This window comes from Ahaetulla prasina, chromosome 4 (assembly GCF_028640845.1).
Source record: "Ahaetulla prasina isolate Xishuangbanna chromosome 4, ASM2864084v1, whole genome shotgun sequence".
NCBI lineage: Eukaryota > Metazoa > Chordata > Lepidosauria > Squamata > Colubridae > Ahaetulla > Ahaetulla prasina.
The window spans coordinates 91,861,063-91,878,417 of NC_080542.1; the positions used below are offsets into that span (position 1 = coordinate 91,861,063).

Consider the following 17,355-nt stretch of genomic DNA (forward strand, 5'->3'; position numbering starts at 1 on the left):
AGTTGCACTTTTTTCAAAATATATGATATAGTTTTCAGAATAAATACTATTGGAAAAATATATAGGTTATGTATGAATAAAAACAAAAACAGGAAATTTCTTAAAATTCACATAATAGGATGTTTATCTGAAAGTATAAATATTCACACTACATTTTGCATTAAAATGTCACAAATGGATCCCAAACAATATCAGAAAAATTTAAAACTAAGCAAACAAAACAAATCTTTCTTTTTAGTGTACCTTATAGACCGAATACGGCCATTTTTGGCCTCCCAAAACCCTGCCCATGTCCCGTTTTGGCAAAAAAAGGGCCTATTTTTTGCAAAAACGGGACACATAGAGGATTTGGGAGGCCTGCAGAATGCTCCTGGGGGCTCGGGGAAGCAAAAATGGGATATGTGGGGGGTTTGGGAGGCCAAAAATGGGCAGAAGTTTTGGGAGGACTGCAGAGTGCTCCTAGGGGCTTGGGAAGGCGAAAACAGGATGCTTGTGGGATTTGGGAGACCAAAAACAGTCCCATTTTTCACAAAAACAGGATGTGCAGAGGATTTGGGAGGCCTGCAGAGTGTTCCTGGGGGCTGGGGACAAAAACGGGACATGGAGGGTGTTCGGGAGGCCAAAAACGGGCCCGTAACAGGATGCGCAGAGGGTTTGGGAGGTCTGCAGAGTGCTCCTGATGCACCGAGGCCCAAAACTTTTTTTTCTTGTTTTCCTCTTCAAAATCTTGTGCACCTTATACACCAGTGCCTTTTATAGTTCAAAAAATATGGTATGTCTTAACGCATTTAAAAATAATACTACTGTTTAGAATGAACAATGGATCCCAAGGATAGTTGATTGAATTGCAAAATGGCAGTGAGTCTCTCTCTGATTTAATAATTTAAATTTTACAGTTTTAATATGACAAAAAGCATTTTATAAGTTACAAATTTTATTTAAAAATGAACATTCCCCAAAAGAAAGTTTTGCATAATTAGCAGTTCCAAACCTTGGATCACCAATTACTGGAGTGTAACTGACAATGCCTATATTTCTCTATGATTTTCTACATTCTATAACACGGATGTCAAACTTGTGGCATCATGTTGCCATGATGTCTTTTTCTCATTTGTGGAGCTGAGGTGGGCGTGGGCTGTGCATGACACATCCAGCCCACGGGCCACCAGTTTGACACCTCTATTCTATAAGAAGGCACAGAATGAACTTCAACTTAAAACTGTTTTGTCTGCATTACTGGCATCTCTCAGTACTGAAAGCAGTGAATATTACCAATTTAGTACTTTTCTGGGAGATTAGTTAAAGTGCAGTAAATGATATATTTCTCAGCAAGTAGGAAAAACATGAAAAAGCTGATTCCCTAATTACGGACTAGAAGGGACGCAAGTTTTGATGAATGGTTATAGTGGCGGGTTTAGCTGTATATCAAAAAAATTAGTTTGTTTAGCGTGAACCTGGTTTAAATCTTTCTGTAATGATCTTGGTATTGTTGGACAAAATGATAGACCATGATCTCTTATGTTTTTTACTAATAAAAGTCACTCAAAAGAATGTGGCAAACCAGGATCTCTCTTAAACAATTGTGGAGCCTTATCTATCTGCTTTGGAAATAGTAGTACCTGAACGCCTCCTCATCTACCACTTCAATGAGGCCCTGGACCCGGATCTCAGACAACCCTGGGGCATCAGGGGACTTCCGGAGTGTATGCAAGCCTAGTACAACACAGCAGTGGCCATGGATCTAGAAATCCATCCCCACTGGAAGCTAACTGTAGAGAAGCCAGTAAAAAGAACTCCAGTCAAGCTGACACGCCGTAACTCACGCCATCAAGAACAATTAAGGGCTACCGATGTGATCCGTATGGGCACAGGGCATCAGAGTGCCTGGTTCCTGCCCCCGTGACTCAGGTCCGGACCCCCACCACACCCCAGGGGGACAAAGTCCCAAGGAAGCAACCAGACAAGGGAAGAATTGCCAAACACGCTGTTGAGGTTCCTCTCCTCCCAACCAGGGATGAGGAAACTCCAGTTGGGTTCCGCCAAAGGGAGCAGCGGCAAAGACGACCCGATGATAAGTGAAGCCATCCACTCCTTCACTATCATAACCCGGATTGTAGTGCCGGAAACAGGAGCCCAAGGGGAGGTAGAGGCCGTCATAGACACTGACTGTACCAGATGCCTTATCAGCCTTCCCATAGTCCAACAGCTAGGGATAGGCATGAGATCCCTAACGTGCCCCATCCATTTTGAACAAGTCAGAGGGATGCTAAGGGAGGAACCCCTGCCACCTTTGTCACAGAACTTGTTAAACTGGAGATGGGGTGCCACTAAACAGCTCATTTGATTTGTCATAGCTCCCAAAATGACTGAGTCAATCATATTGGGCCTCGCTTGGCTAGACAAATGGGGACCAACCATCATTGACAGCTACCGAAAGCTAAGAATAGGCATCAACCCACTGCCGCCCATCAAACCAGAAAGCTGGCAAAAGGCAACAAGCCCTAACAAGTGAGAAACAACGGCACCTGCCGCAGATGAGCTCCCCAGCAGCCCACAGGTGCCAAGGAATAGCAACACCCGTCAGATGTCATTAGTGAGCAACATTGCAACTTCCTCCCCCCACACCATCCAAGAGATTGTGCGATTGAGTTCGTGCCAAGAGCAAAGCTGCTTAAACCAAAGATGTACTCTTTGACTCCAACAGAAACAGCCAAATTAAGAAAATAAATCAAAACCAACTTAGTGAGGGGTTTTATTCAGCCCCCCAAATCAAGAGTGGAAGCCCCCATCATATTTAAAGAGAAAAATATGGGGGAAGAGGCTCTGTGTGCATTTTTGTGGAATTAATGCCTGCTGTGGCTCCAGCCACCGCCCCGGGCCTGGCCCCCTGCCAGAAAGTGACTCAGAGAGTGAGGGGGAAGGGCTGTCGGGGCTCCCCTCTGCAGGGCCGGCCTCTGGCTCAGCTCCAGGATCCAGAAGCAGGCCAGGTGGAAGAGGTGATGAGGCCTGTCTCCTGTATCTCCCCCCGCCCAGGCAACGCTTCCAGACCCAGCTGTGGATAATCAGTCCTGGTTAGATCCCAGGTTTCGTAGACAAGAGAGGCAGGAACAACAAAAGAAGGGGTGGGGCAGGCCTAGAGAGTGTTGAGTCACGGAGCCACACCCCACAGGGTATAAAAGCAGGAGGGGCTGCTCTACTATTTCGTGACAGACAAAACAAACTGACTGGCGAAAATTTGAGCTGAACTATTTGACAGAGCGTTTGGCCTGGATTGCTGTTTATTCCTGACTTCCTGGTTGCTCCGGTAACGAGCTTCTGTGACGCCGGCATCAGGGAAGATAAAGAAAACATTGGCAGACGTTCACTGGTCTTCTGCCAGAGCTGATAGCTGCCGTGGACTAAATTGCTGGCTAATTGAGTCAGTTCACGTGTCTCCTGGACTGAGGTGGGGGGACAGAACAATGCCGTGTGTGTGGAGAACACCTACCACCTCCCTCTCATGAAAGACATGCTAAGTCACTTAGCCAAACACTAGATGTTCAACAAACTGAACCCCAGAGAAGCCTATTACCGCAAACGGATTAGAGAAGAGGACAAATGGAAGACCACTTTTAACTGCCCGCTTAGCAGCTTCCAATTCAAGGTCATGCCATTTGGCCTGCAAGGAGCCTCCCCAGTCTTCATGCAGCTGATAAATGAGGTGCTACACGAGCATCTATACAAAGGGGTCCTAGTTAACCTAGATGACATTCTCATATTCAGTGAGACTCTAGAAGTGCATTTAAAGCTAGTGCAGCACATGCTGAAAAAACTAGCCACAAAGCTATCAAAATGCGAATTCCACAAAACCTCTCAAGATTACCTAGGCTACTGAGTGTCAAGCGAAGGGACTAGACTGACAGCTCCCATGCACCTGCAAACAGCTCCAAAGCTTCCTGGGCTTTGTGAATGTCTTCAGGCAATACATTCCAGCATTCATAGAAGTCAACTTGCCCTTAAAGAACTATTAAAAACAGGACCCTTCCCACCAAATCACAACAGACTCAGCTGCTTGCCTGGTCAATGAAGTGCCAAAAGACCTTTGAAAAGTTAAAACGGCTCTTTGCCTTGGAGCCAATCCTTCAGCACCCTGACCCGGTGAAACAATTCATTGTCCAGGCTGATGCTAGTGATGTGGCGATGACGGCTGTGCTCCTACAAAAGGACTCACAGGGCTAGCTTCGGCCCGAAGCATATGTGTCCAAGAAGTTCACCGACACCGAGAGGAGGTGGGCAATTTGGGAGAAGAAAGCCTATGCAGTCCACTGGGCTCTGCTGTCCTGGAGACATTTTCTTGAAGGGGGCAAACTGCCTTTCGAGGTCTGGACTGATCACAAAAACCTTGAAGCCCTAAAATACCCCAGAAAACTCTCTCCCAAACAAATCTGCTGGGCACAATACTTCAGGCAGTCTAACTTCGACTTAAAATACATCCGGGGTGAGGGGGTGGAAGAACTTGTTAGCTGACACATTATAGAGAAAACCACAGTTCAACAGTTGGAGGGAAGACGTGTTCCACACCATCATCCCCCCCTCATAACAAGCAGCACAAGTTACCACTAGGGGTCAAGCCAGACGCCAACCCCATCCCATATGGGACAAACTGATGGCCATACTGAAAGCAGCACTCCCAGCCATCCAATGGTTCATGGATAATAAAGATATCTTGACTATGAGAGATGGACTGGCTTAGAAGGCATCCAAACTCTATGTCCCTACCAGCTTGAGTCTAGAAGTCTTACACAGTGCAGTCACGATTCATGACTGGCAGGCCATTTTGGGTTCTTGAAAACTCTGTACCTGGCCAGAAGACAGTTTTGGTGGCCAGAGATGAAAGCCAATGTGGAAGATTATGTGCCACATGCGCAGCCATGAAAATGAGACCAGGGAAACTTCCTGGGCTCCAACAAGTGGCCAACCCCATCCGACCCTGGGAGGAAATCACAATGGATTTTATAGTCAAGCTCTCAAAGAGTGGAGGAAATAAAGTGATTTGGATAATGGATGACTTGTTTTCCAAGCAAGCCCACTTCACTGCCTGCTTGGGATTATCCTCAGCTAAGAAACTAGCAAAGTAGTTTATCAAACAGATTTACCAGATACACAGAGTACCCTGCTGGGTGATCTCAGACCAAGGCGTCCAGTTCACCACTAAGTTCTAGAGGGACTTCCTAAAAATCGGTCAGGTCCATTCAGGGACTTAGCTTGGCTTTCCATCTGAGTATGAATGGAACCGTGGAACAAGCGAATGCATCGGTGGAGCAATATATCAAATGCTATGTGGATTATTAGCAAGAGAATTGGGGGGACCTGCTGCTGTTCACAGAAGTTGCATACAACAACATACATAGCAGCATATCCCGTACCCAGCAGTCTGATCCTTTTTCAGGTCACCAAAGGCATGGTCTTTGTCCCCATGCCCGAAATGCCCAGAGAACCACAAACCTCCATGACTCTGACCAAGTGGATGGAATCATTAAAGAATGATTCCATCATTCTTTTTTTAATGGAATCAAAAAAGTGCTGGTGGAAGCTGCTGAGGCATATAAAAAAAAAGCAGATAAACACCAATCTCTCCAGCCCCCTTTCCATGTGGAAGATCGGGTTTACCTATCCACCAAGTACATAAAATTTAAGTTGCTCAGTAAAAAGCTGGGACCAAAATTTTTAGGAACTTTCCTAAGAGTGAAAATAATTAACCCAGCAACAGTTCAGCTTAACTTCCCATGCATACTAGGGAAAGTGCATCTGGTCTTTCACTGCGGCATACAAAACTGGCAGTCGGATCAAGATTGAGATCACAGGACCAACCGGCGCCCAAGCCTATAGTAGTACAAGGGAAACTCATTATGAGATTAAGAGAATCCTAGATTCCAGATTGTATAGAAGTCAATTACAGTATTTAATTCATTGGAAATAGTACCCTTTGTCTGAAACTACTTGGGTTAAAAGCTGGGATGTAAAGGCAGAGAGATTAGTAAACCAATTCCATGACAAATCCCCCGATAAGGCAAAGGGTCCTCCTGGGATGTGTGTGAAGAGGTGTATTAATCCCCTATGTTCCTGTCGTTGCAGGACATGATCATTGGTTGAACGGGGGGGGGGGGGGGGCAGCCTGTCAGCCCTGGAGGCCATCTTTTTCTCTAGATCTTCAGGGATGCCACACTTAGTAGTGTGGGAAGCTGGGAGGGAGATTACATGGAGTAGGAGGGATATCTAGCCATAATTACATTCCTTTCTTGAGAGTTGGGACAGTGCATTGATTGGACCATGTGATAGACATATGGGTGCAGAGAAAGGAACTTGAACTTTCTTTTGGGTGGGGAAAACCTGGAAGCTTTCAGATTCGGATTTTCCCAGATGTGTCAATATGACATCTCTAATAAAATGGAACTTTGAGGAAGTTCTATCCTTGGAGTCTTCTTTCGCTGGGGTGTTACTTAGAACCCTGACAATTTTATTACTAGCTGATACGACTGAACCTAGAAATTATCTCTATGAATGTAGTCCTGACAGAGTATCTGCAGGATGACGTCTGTCTCTTTAGGAATCCATACCTTTGGTTATATACCCTATTTCCCCAAAAATAAAATCTATCCCAAAAATAAGCCCTAACATGTTTTTACATGTGTACCTAATATAAGCCCTACCCACAAAATAAGCCCTGCCCATTCTAAGTGGTTGCTTGTGGTGCCATGGCCATAAGACAAGGTAGGGGGGTACCCCACGTGCCCCGCACTGGGTTATTTCATGGACCCACAGCCAGGCAGGCACCCATTGTCCCACTTCTTCTGCTTGCTCACAGCCATAACCGGTGAATTGGTGCCGAGTCCACGAGGCAAGGCAGGGGTTGGATTTGGATAGCCTAGCTGTGGGGACTGTATGTAATATAAGCTAGTGTGTGACACGTGTGACAGTGCCATCCACCGCCTCGGAGTGGCAACACTGGCGAGACGCGCGGCCTCCTCCCCCACTATGAGCAAGCAGAAGTGGGCCTCTCATACATGGGGGAAAAAAGATACCCCTTGAAAATAAGCCCAAGTGCTTATTTGGAGCTCAAAAGAAAATAAGACCCAGTCTTATTTTTGGGGAAACACGGGTACCATTAAAAAACTTGAGCCAAATTGTAGAAATAATTGTTTAGATATACCAGGTCACTATCTGATGGTGGAATGATTTCAGATGGTATGATAAAAATAAAGTTAAAGCAGATTTTAAAAATTATTATGGTAGGTATGCCATATTAAAAATATGGGACAGATATAAATCCAGACTGTGTCTGCAAATACCCTTGTTGGCTCCAGCACATAAGGCACTTTATAAAAAGGAAATATGGAGCAAAGAGAAATGTTTAAAACATCAAGACCTGTTACTAACAGAACATGGGAGAATTTAAGATGAAGTTGACTCCAAAGGGATTTAATTTTGAACGGTTTTCATATTCACAATTAAGAAAAAGAGTTAAGATAGATAAAATGTTAATTGGAATAGGCAAATCAAAATTGTATTATGTACAAATGAACATGTACAGTGAAATGACTGCTAAAATGTATAAACGCTTGTTGATATTTGAAATGAGAGAGCAAGTTAAAAATTGTATGATAAAATGGACTAAAATTTTTAATTATAATATACAGGGAGACCAATCAGAGAAAATATGGTTAATAGGAATAAAGTTATACTGTGTTATAATTTAAGAAATAGTCTCTATGGTATAAAATGAACTATCACTGATAAATACTGCATATCACCAGAGATACAAACTAGGAGGCAAAAAGGCACTTTTAGTAACTTTGTAAAGCAAAAAATACATGATGACTTAATGAATTTGAAAAGGATAATATTCAGATGAAAGTAGAGATTTTTTTTTATTGGGACTTATGAATAGCCAACTAGAAAAGATTTATAGAAGATTAGTTTGATATATAAAACTGTAGTGAGGTTTTATATGTTAAAAAATGGAAAATATTGAAATATCCACAATGGAAGAATGGATTATAAAGATTGCAAAATTTGCAGCAATGGCGAAATATCTTCTTTTTCTAAATTCATATATTTGTATGTTACTCTTTTATTTAATAAACATTTTATTTAAAATATATATTATCTATAGCAAAAACTGAAAGAAATTTCAAAATTGTTTTCCGTGATTAATGTTTTCAAGTGTGTTTAAATCATACACATTTGAAAGGCTTGTAAAATGAAAAATCACTTTTCATCCAATATCATCATATTGAAATACTCACCTATATAGACCCTCCTGCTGTATCTTTGCATTAACAATAACACAAATACATGCAGTGGAATAAGGTTGATGATGAAAACATAACCACCCCATGCAGACACCTGTGAAAAATATAGTAAGCATTAAGATTTAGTTCATGTTTACAATGTTATCTTGATAAACATGAGTCACTGAAAACTGAAAATTCAAGGTATATATAATAAAAAAGTATTTTGAACCACAGGAAGAATTTATAAATTGAAGAACTTCCAGCAGAAAACAGATTACGGTAAGTAATATATAAAATAGGTTAGTGCAAAAGTATTACATAAAATAATATATTTCAATCTTCTGACACAGTTTTTATTCTATTCTGTGTGCAGTTTACAGCACTCTATACATTCAATTAATACTGGTTCATAAATAAAATTCTGATGTTATCATCTTTCATGTTTATTTTTTGTTTCCAAAATATTTTGGAATAAAACTTGTCCTTTTACTTCACTGCCAATTTTCTCTAAGAGATGGGATAAGTATGACTAGTTTGACTGAAGACATACATTTTCAGACTCAGAAATAACTCCAATTATTTATTCCAGGTACTATAAGAACAAGTTTGTAACAAAGTAATGGTACCCTTACCTACTTACTTTTATTTATCTCTATTAGCATTAATAGAACTATGTCTTATTTAAAATAAAAGAGACATCTTTGGACAGTGCTGGTGGCTCTTCCGCTTTGAAACGGAGGTGAGCACTGCCCTCTAGAGTTGGGAACGACTAGCACATATGTGCGAGGGAAACCTTTACCTTTACCTTTATTAGCAGTATTATGCTTTGTTCTATTATATATTTACAAGCATCTCTCACAACAGAAAAGCAGTAATCTCTTGCAGCTGAAATTTTGCCAGTGAAGCAATTTTAAGAAAAAATAAATGTCGATATTTATTCAATGCAATTACCATTTTTATTAAAATTATTTATTATCATAATGATTTTTATTTGAAATACTTCTGATGCATAATCAGTAAAACAGTTTAACAGCAGTATATATATAGCAATTGCTGTGGTAAGTTTGCTTTAAATCAGCGGTTCTCAACCAGCGGTCACAGGGGGTCCGCAGGACTGGACTAGATTTTAAATTTATAGGGGTTTTAATTAGTTTTAATATTTATATCATTTTTTAAGAATCGGGCTTTAGAATAAGTTTTTTAAATGGTTATTTTTAATTTGTATATAAATGTTTTTATCTGCCTGTGAACCGCCCTGAGTCCTTCGGGAGATTTATTATTTATTATATAATAAATAATAAATAAAATAATAATAAACACTTAAAGAATAGTTATCATTTAAATCTTAAGTTAAGTCTTGGGGTCTGGGGCTATGGTACATAACCATAAAAGGTATTTAAAGGGGATCTGTAGTGAAGAAAAAGTTGACAACCACTTTTTAAAATAGTTACAGTGTTTCTAAGGTTCATTGAAAGTTTTTTCTACTACATTTTAATAGTGTAGGTTCAATATTTCTTGTAATACAAAGCAGTATGATTTTAATGAAATAACTATGAAATAACATGGAAAAAGAACTGAAATCTTTCTCCTTTCAATAATTCAACAAATGTAATAAACAAGACAAAGGGCATGAAAGTTCTTAAGTTACTAAGTTATTATCAATTCCTTGTTGACTCTTGTTGATCAATTCCTTGTTTAATAATTTTCTAAAATTCCTGAAGAAAATCAGCTGCTGTGAGTAAGATCATCTCACCATTTGTTTCACTATTGGTCAACTCCACTACAGAGACCGGTCATTAATTAATTTGCAGAGATCTCTTACTAATTCACATTTCTGCTGAGAATGCTAACTCAGGCATACAAGAACATAACACAATAACATAAAAGCATACCAATTTTCTAAACTGAAGTTGTATTTCAGAACAGATGTGTCCATTTATGCTACCATTAGTCTACTTTATACTTTAAATACCTCTGCCCTCTACAAAACTGAGTGGTGAAGAGGAAAAGAGAAAAATAGTATTGTTTGCTTTTTAATTTTTATCTTGCACAGAACCATCATGCAGCTTCTAACATATTATGTTGGAAAGAATAATAGAAAGAAAAACCTAATTTCTGCATTAGGTAGGTTTTTCTTAAGAAGTGTTTAAAGCAGGGGTTCAAAATCAAGGCCTGCGGCTCAGATCCAGCCTGCAGGGTGCTTAGATCTGGCCAGCAGGGCCCATTTTTGGCCTAGATGGTCTCCTGCAGCATTCTGTCAGCTAAAATGGGCCATGGGGACCTCCTGAGGCCCCACCCCCAGCCTGTTGTTGGCCGAAATGGAGCCTCCATGGGCTGGATCCAGCCTTTGGAGACTCTGTTTGGGCTTCTGGAGGCCTACCCAGGCCTGTTACAGGCTGAAATGGAGTCTCCATGAACCACATCTGGCCCTCCCCACCCCATTTCCCGTGGCTTTACTATATTTACTTTTCAAATTGCTCCAGAAGAGGCTGACCCACATGGCAGAAAAGCTGAAGTCTTTTATTCAGAAGCCCGTGAAGCTGTAAGAACATGAGTGTAAGGAAAACAGCTTTCCCCATCTGAATAAAAAACCAGATTCTCTGCCACGAGTGCCTGCAGGCTTAGTTTGGGCCCAGTCTGGCTAGTTCAAATGAGCAGCTTCAGGGATTGGGGTGTGGCAACCAATCAACAAGAGGCTTGCAGTTCAGCCCTATGAGACAAAGCTTCTCATTGATTTGCTGTTGCCTCAATCCCTGAAGCCGGAGACCTTTTCTACTACCCATGGCCCCAAGCTGAAGTCTTTTACTCAGAAGCTGGAGAAAATGTTTTTCTTAAGAGTTCACGTTCTTACAGCTTCACTATCATCTGAAAACACTTTAGCTTCTCTGCCAGTGGGTCAGCCTCTTCTGGAGCTCTTCAAAAGGTAAGTAATCTATGGGAAATGGGATGGAGAGCAGTAAGTGTAATCTGGGACACTAGCAAAGCAGGCCAAGTCTGTAGGGATCTGGCGGAGCACAATGGGGGGTGGAAGCAATTGTGGGGACCTCAGGGAATCATGAGGTATCTCAGTGGATTGGGGGAGGCCTTGGATGGCCTGCTGCAGTACTAGGCCCCATATGCTCTTCCCCACTCTGAGATACCTCATGTGCATTTAATAACCTGCACATCTGATTAATAAATGCATTGGGGAAAGCAGGGAGTGATCACGTTCATTTAATATGATTCAATCAAACGAATCCTCAAGTTACAAATGTAATTGGCAGGCTCTATTACTTTCATAACTCGAGGATTGCCTGTATGAGAGTGAGGGTCGGTCTCAGGCAGTGGTGAAATGTAAAATTTGTTATTACTGGTTCTGTGGGCGTGGCTTGGTGGTGGGGTAATGTGATTGGGTGGGCAACTTTTTTTTTTTTTACTTTTAAAAGCATTTTTTCTACAATCTTTTTGGCTGAAGAGGTTGTAAAAAATGCTTTTAAAAGGTTCCTCTGATGATCCCAGCTGAGTTGCCTGATCGTCAGAGGCTTTTCTTTTCTTTTAAAAGCATATTTTTTTGCCTTTAAAAGAAAAAAAGCCTCTGACGATCAGGCAACTCAACTGGGATTGCCAGAGAAGCCTTTTAAAAGCATTTTTTCTACAAACTCTTCGGCCGAAGGATTGTAAAAATATGCTTTTAAAAGCCTCTGATGATCCCAGCTGAGCCGCACAATCAGAGGCTTTTTTTTTAACTTTTAAAAGCATTTTTTCGGCTGAAGAAAAAATGCTTTTAAATTTTTTTTAAAAAAACCTCTGATGATCACGAGGCTCAGCTGGAAATGGGGGTGGGGGCAGGGATTTTTGCTACCGGTTCTCCGAACCATCGCCACCATCGCTACCGGATCAGGCGATCCGGTCTGAATTGGGAGCATTTCACCTCTGGTCTCAGGAAAGTCCTGCATTAGCACTTGGCCACCACATGTGACCCCCAACAAGTCCTGTGCCATGCCCATATGCTCCAAGCATGCCTCACCCCCTCAGCCTCCAAAGTGAAATACAACCCTAATGCGGCCCTCAATTAAATAAAGTTTGACACCCCTGGTTTAAAGCATTCAGGTTCAGATTAAATGAAATCTGAATTTTTAACAAATTAAAATACTTCGGTTAATACTTAATTTATTCATAAAAATAGTGTACTAATTAGAATGTGACCATTATACATTCATATTCTACCACTTACCATGTAGAAGTAGGATAAGCAGCAGCAAATGGTCCAGAAAACAGATCCAGTTTTCACTGACTTCACCTAAGAAAGTTGTCTGAGTTTTAATTATAACCAGAAAAGACAAATCATGCAAATATAAAATATCCAATTTGAATATTTTTTAGAATTTACTATTTTTTTCTACATCAGAAAAAGACCTTATAAAATCAGCTGATCACACAACAATAATATTGGAACTGTATCTTGAAGACATGTATTCATTCATTTTATTTTGAAAGGAAAAGTAAATGGCAGTAGAAAAGCTATATTAGCTATATTTATTTCAAGTGACTATTAGAAGAAATTAAAACTATTGTGCATATTCAAATTTTAAGAAGAGTAAGCAGAATATATAATAGTACTTACCCACAAGTAATATGTGAACTGCAGTGCAAATATAGCTATCCCTTCATTGTCAAAAGATCCTGCAACTGATCGTGATATGTAACCTGGTACAATAGCAATAAAACAGGCAGCTAGAAGCCCTGCACCTTGGTTCCAGAGTTCTCTGGTAAGCAGGAAAGTAGAAATTGATGTGAGGCCGCTAAAAACTGGTGCAAGGAACACACATACATCTCTTATGTGGACAGTTATATTCAGCATATTCAAAATCCAATGTATAAGGCCAGCTGTCACCATCAGCCCTGGGTATACCTAGAAAAGTTTAGAAAAAAACAATTAACTACCCCATTTCCCTGAAAATTAAGACCTATCCAGAAAATAAGCCCTGACATTTTTATGTGCGTAATATCAGTCCTATCCCCAAAATAAGCCCTACTTAAGTGCCTGCGCAGCCAGCCACCCTTCTGTCTGGTTGCCGCCAACATAAGGTGAGATGAGGTGGGTGGAGCTGCCCCACGCACCCTGCACTGATATACCTCAGGGTCCTCATAGCCAGGCCATCCATGCCCCAACACCTGCCTCGCAGCGGCAGCACCAGCACCCATGTGCAGCAGGAGCCCAATTGTCCACTGGCCCACCTGCTTGCTCACGGCAGCAGCAGAGGAGGCCAAGTGGTGTGCTGCAGGCATGAAGCTGGTGTCGAGACGTTGGTGGCCTGACTGCCAGGGCCCTGAGGTAAGCCGATGTGGAATGTGTGGGATAGCTCCACCCCCTCGGCCTTGTAGTGATGGCACTGGTGTGCCGCACAGCTTCCTGCCCCACCACGAGCAAGCAGAGACTGTGGTACATGGAGGAAAAAAATAAGACACCCAAAAGAAAATAAGACCAGGTTTTATTTTTGGGGAAACATGGGTATATTGAAATACACACACTCACAATTGACAATAAACAGGAAACTTCTTTAAATAGTAAGAACACACACATACAAATTTATATCATTAAAACATGAAACTCCAAGTAATTTTATCAATCCATGTATAATTGTAATCAATCATCTTGTTTAACACTATAGCAAAACAATCTAAAGACCTAGACTCAATTTTTAAAAAGCTGTATTATTCTCAATATCAAGAACATAAAGCATACTAACTTTATGTCTAGATTAAAGAAAATTGTCTATTAAGAAAACTTTTTCCTCAGTTTCTTCTATAGATATATTTAGAAGTTCAAATGGGCATAAGCTAAATTCTAGATAGAAGCATGCAGAAAAACTTAACTGACTCAGCAGCAAAGAAAAGAGAAGGCTAAGAATCTATGGCAAGTTAGATATTTCAACTGGCTAATGAAAATACCTCTGAAGTAAGGAGCGATCTGAGGATCACCCATTTACGCTCTGGATAGCTGCTCCTCATAAGCTAAGTACAATAAATGAGCTTCTTGTGATTGACTGAGAGCCTTTGGAGCCATGGGAATATCAATGTCCCCTAAACTGCTGTTGTGTGGCCTTTATGGACATATGATGGCAAAAACCTTACTTTCTAAAACACATTTACATATTTTTTATTTTGCAACTGAAGAGAGAAATTCCAAATGGCAAAGAAGAAAAAAGATTCTCAGTGAGTTGTCTTCTTTTTGGAATTAAAAAAAAAATCCCTCCTTAAACAATTTTAATTTAAAAGCAAAAAACTTAACAAGATTGTGATTCGAGAATGTTTTATATGGATGAACGAGAGAGTAATTTTAGAAAACAAAATATTTTTAATGAAAGTGCCTTTCAAAATCATAGCATTAATTAGACAAAGGGACCAGACCTTTATGTGAATGATGATTGTTTATTATTAAAGAAAGTAGATAATTGGTGGATTTCACAAAATAAGATGACAAGGATAATAGGAGCCAGGCTATATGAATGTAACTACTGAGAGATAATTGAGACTTAAGTATTAAAAATAGAGAAAAGCAAAATAGACAAAAAGGAATGCCTTTTACTTTATTGTAGTAATCTACATACCGTGTTTCCCAGAAAATAAGACCATCTTATATTTTTTTGAACCCTGAAATAAGAGCTTGGCCTTATTATCAGGGGGTCTTATTATTTTGGGGTGCAGGAGGCGGAGAGTGTGGCCATCTTATGGCTGCTGCTGTGTTGCACTGCTATGGCAGTGCAACACAACCACTTGTCAGTTGTTTGCTGCAATCAAAGGTGGGAATCTCCCTGGCGTTCTTGGCACATGCCCGCCTGCCATCCATCCATCCATCCATCCATCCATCCATCCATCCCCTTTGCCTGCAAACTCCTGCCCGCTCCTGCCTCTCCGCCAGGCGACCCCTGGCAGCCCCAGATACCCAAAACCTGCACCCGCCCGGCTCCCTTTTCCACAGCACCCGGCTCTTTATCGAGGGGGGTGGCATGTGGGGCGGGGGAGAAGCAAGATGCATGGAGCGAGATGGGACTCACTCCTCTTGCAGTCTCTTTTCCCTCCCTCGCCAGGGGCCAGAGAAATGCACATCTTATCTGCCTTGTAGGTCTATCATGTGTCTCGCTATTGTCTGCAGGCAAACACGTAGGGTAAAACCAAACTTCTCGCACGTTTGAGAAGTCTGATTGAATTTGCAAGATTTTTTTACCCTACGTGTTTGCCTGCAGACAAAGGTGAGACACGTGAGGGAGTTACAAGGCAGGTAAGACACATCTCACATCTCTCCAGCCCCATCCTCCTCACCTATCCCCCCCCCAATTGCATCCAATTTGGGCAGGGGCAGGAAGTCCTGCCATGCTCGCCAAGAGGGGGAGAAGAGATGGCAAGAGGAGTGCATCTTGCTTCTCCCCCACCCCCCTTGATAAAGAGCTGGGCACTGTGGAAAAGGACGCTGGGTGGGCATGGGCTTTGGGTGTCTGAGGCTGCTGGGAATCGCTCGGCGGAGAGGCGGGAACAGGGTGGGAGTTTGCAAGCGATCACTTCTTTGCCTTCTCTCCCAAAAGTGCTCCTCAGGCGCAGCCACTTTTGCAGCAGGAGACTCATGCCTCACGCCGGTTCACTTGGCCTCCTGCTGCAGAAGTGGTTGCAGTCCATGGCAAAAACAGCTGCACTTGCTGGAGGCGCCGGACGGACCGGCACCCATGAGGCAGCTGTTCCGTGGATGAAATTGCCTGCTGTGACTGTCACCACTAGGTAAGAAGAGTGCGAGGCGTGTGGGGTGCATCATTTGGCCTCTGGCTTCTTTTGCAGCCACATTTGGCTGCAAAAGCAACCGCACTTACTGGAGGCAGCAGCCCGAGCAGCACCCGCAAATCAGCTGTGAATGGCGGTCTGACCGGCTCAGCTGATCTGATTAAGGAACCGAGAAGCCCCGAGGTGACCAGGGAAGGGAAGGCCTGCCTCCTGTGCTGGCCACGGCCACCCAGTCACTAGGGGTTATTTTCAGGGAAGGGCATATATTTACACCCCCCACCCCCCAATCAGGCTTGGGCTTATTTTCGGGACATGTCCTATTTTCAGGGAAAGACGGTGTTTTCACTTTCTCATAATGGCAAACACAAGGAAAGTGCAAGATTAGGAACAGGAAGGAGAAATTTGCTAGGACAACTTACAGATAAGGGCATTTCACTAGATTTATTGTAGAGCATGTTTGAGGCATTTGGTAAAAAAGTGACTGCACCAGTTGTCAAAAGTTTTAAAGCTTTTAAAAAGGAAATCGAAGGATGTGCCAGGGAAAAAAAAGGATATGAAAGAAGTGAAGAAGACAGAAGAATCTGTAGAAAATTGGCTGGAGATCTAAAGCAAATTATTGACAAAGTAGAAGCTTTGGAAAGTAAGTCAGAAGTTATAAATAGATGGAAAGCTATTTGGATTACTTGGCATTACTGGAATTGACAGAAAAAGAAATTTCAAGAGTTAAAAAAGCTCTTCATTTTTCAATTCCTCCTCTATCATCATAACCTGCCCCCCAGCCACAATCTACCCAGGTTTTGTGGCTCCCGGTGTTTTCTATGGGAAATGGATCTCTCTCTCCCTCTCTGCCTCCTTCTCATTTCTGTTTTTCCTTTTTCCTCTCCCTTTCTTCCTTTCTCTCCCTTCTCTCATTTGTTTCCCTCTCATTCTTTCCCTCCAGCTCTCCCTCTCCCCTTGTTTCATTTTCCTCTCTCTCATTCTCTCCATTTTCTCATTTCTCCCTCTCTCCCCTTTTCTCTGTCATTTCTTTCTCTCCCTCTCCTTTTCTCTCCCTTTTCTTTCCCACTCTTTTCCCTCTCTTTCTCTCCCTCCAGTCTCTCATTTCTCTCTCCCTCTACCCATTCTTTCTCTCTCTCATTTGTTTCTCTCCTCACTCTCATTCTCTCCCTCTATCATTTTCTCTTTCTCATCTTTCTTATGTGCGCACACGGATACCCTCCTGGGCCAGTATCACGGCAGTGACAACAATTCCTCCTCCTACCACCACTGAGCACTCAGGTGTGTAGTCAGACGCGTTGCAGAGAGCCGGAGCTCTTCCCTCCCTGCATCC

The 17,355-nt window shown here is 42.1% G+C and overlaps 1 protein-coding gene across 2 annotated transcripts in view; it reads right to left on the reverse strand.

Moving 5' to 3' along the window:
* Window positions 1-17,355, reverse strand: part of STT3B (STT3 oligosaccharyltransferase complex catalytic subunit B) — a 76,923-nt gene that overhangs the window by 27,486 nt on the left and 32,082 nt on the right. For both annotated transcript variants that reach the window (XM_058183613.1, XM_058183612.1), the window contains exons 3-5: window positions 12,877-13,164; window positions 12,487-12,552; window positions 8,286-8,385 (exon numbers count right to left, since the gene is read on the reverse strand). In XM_058183613.1, the coding sequence (XP_058039596.1) occupies window positions 8,286-8,385; window positions 12,487-12,552; window positions 12,877-13,164 (454 nt within the window). The remainder of the gene's footprint in view (window positions 1-8,285; window positions 8,386-12,486; window positions 12,553-12,876; window positions 13,165-17,355) is intronic.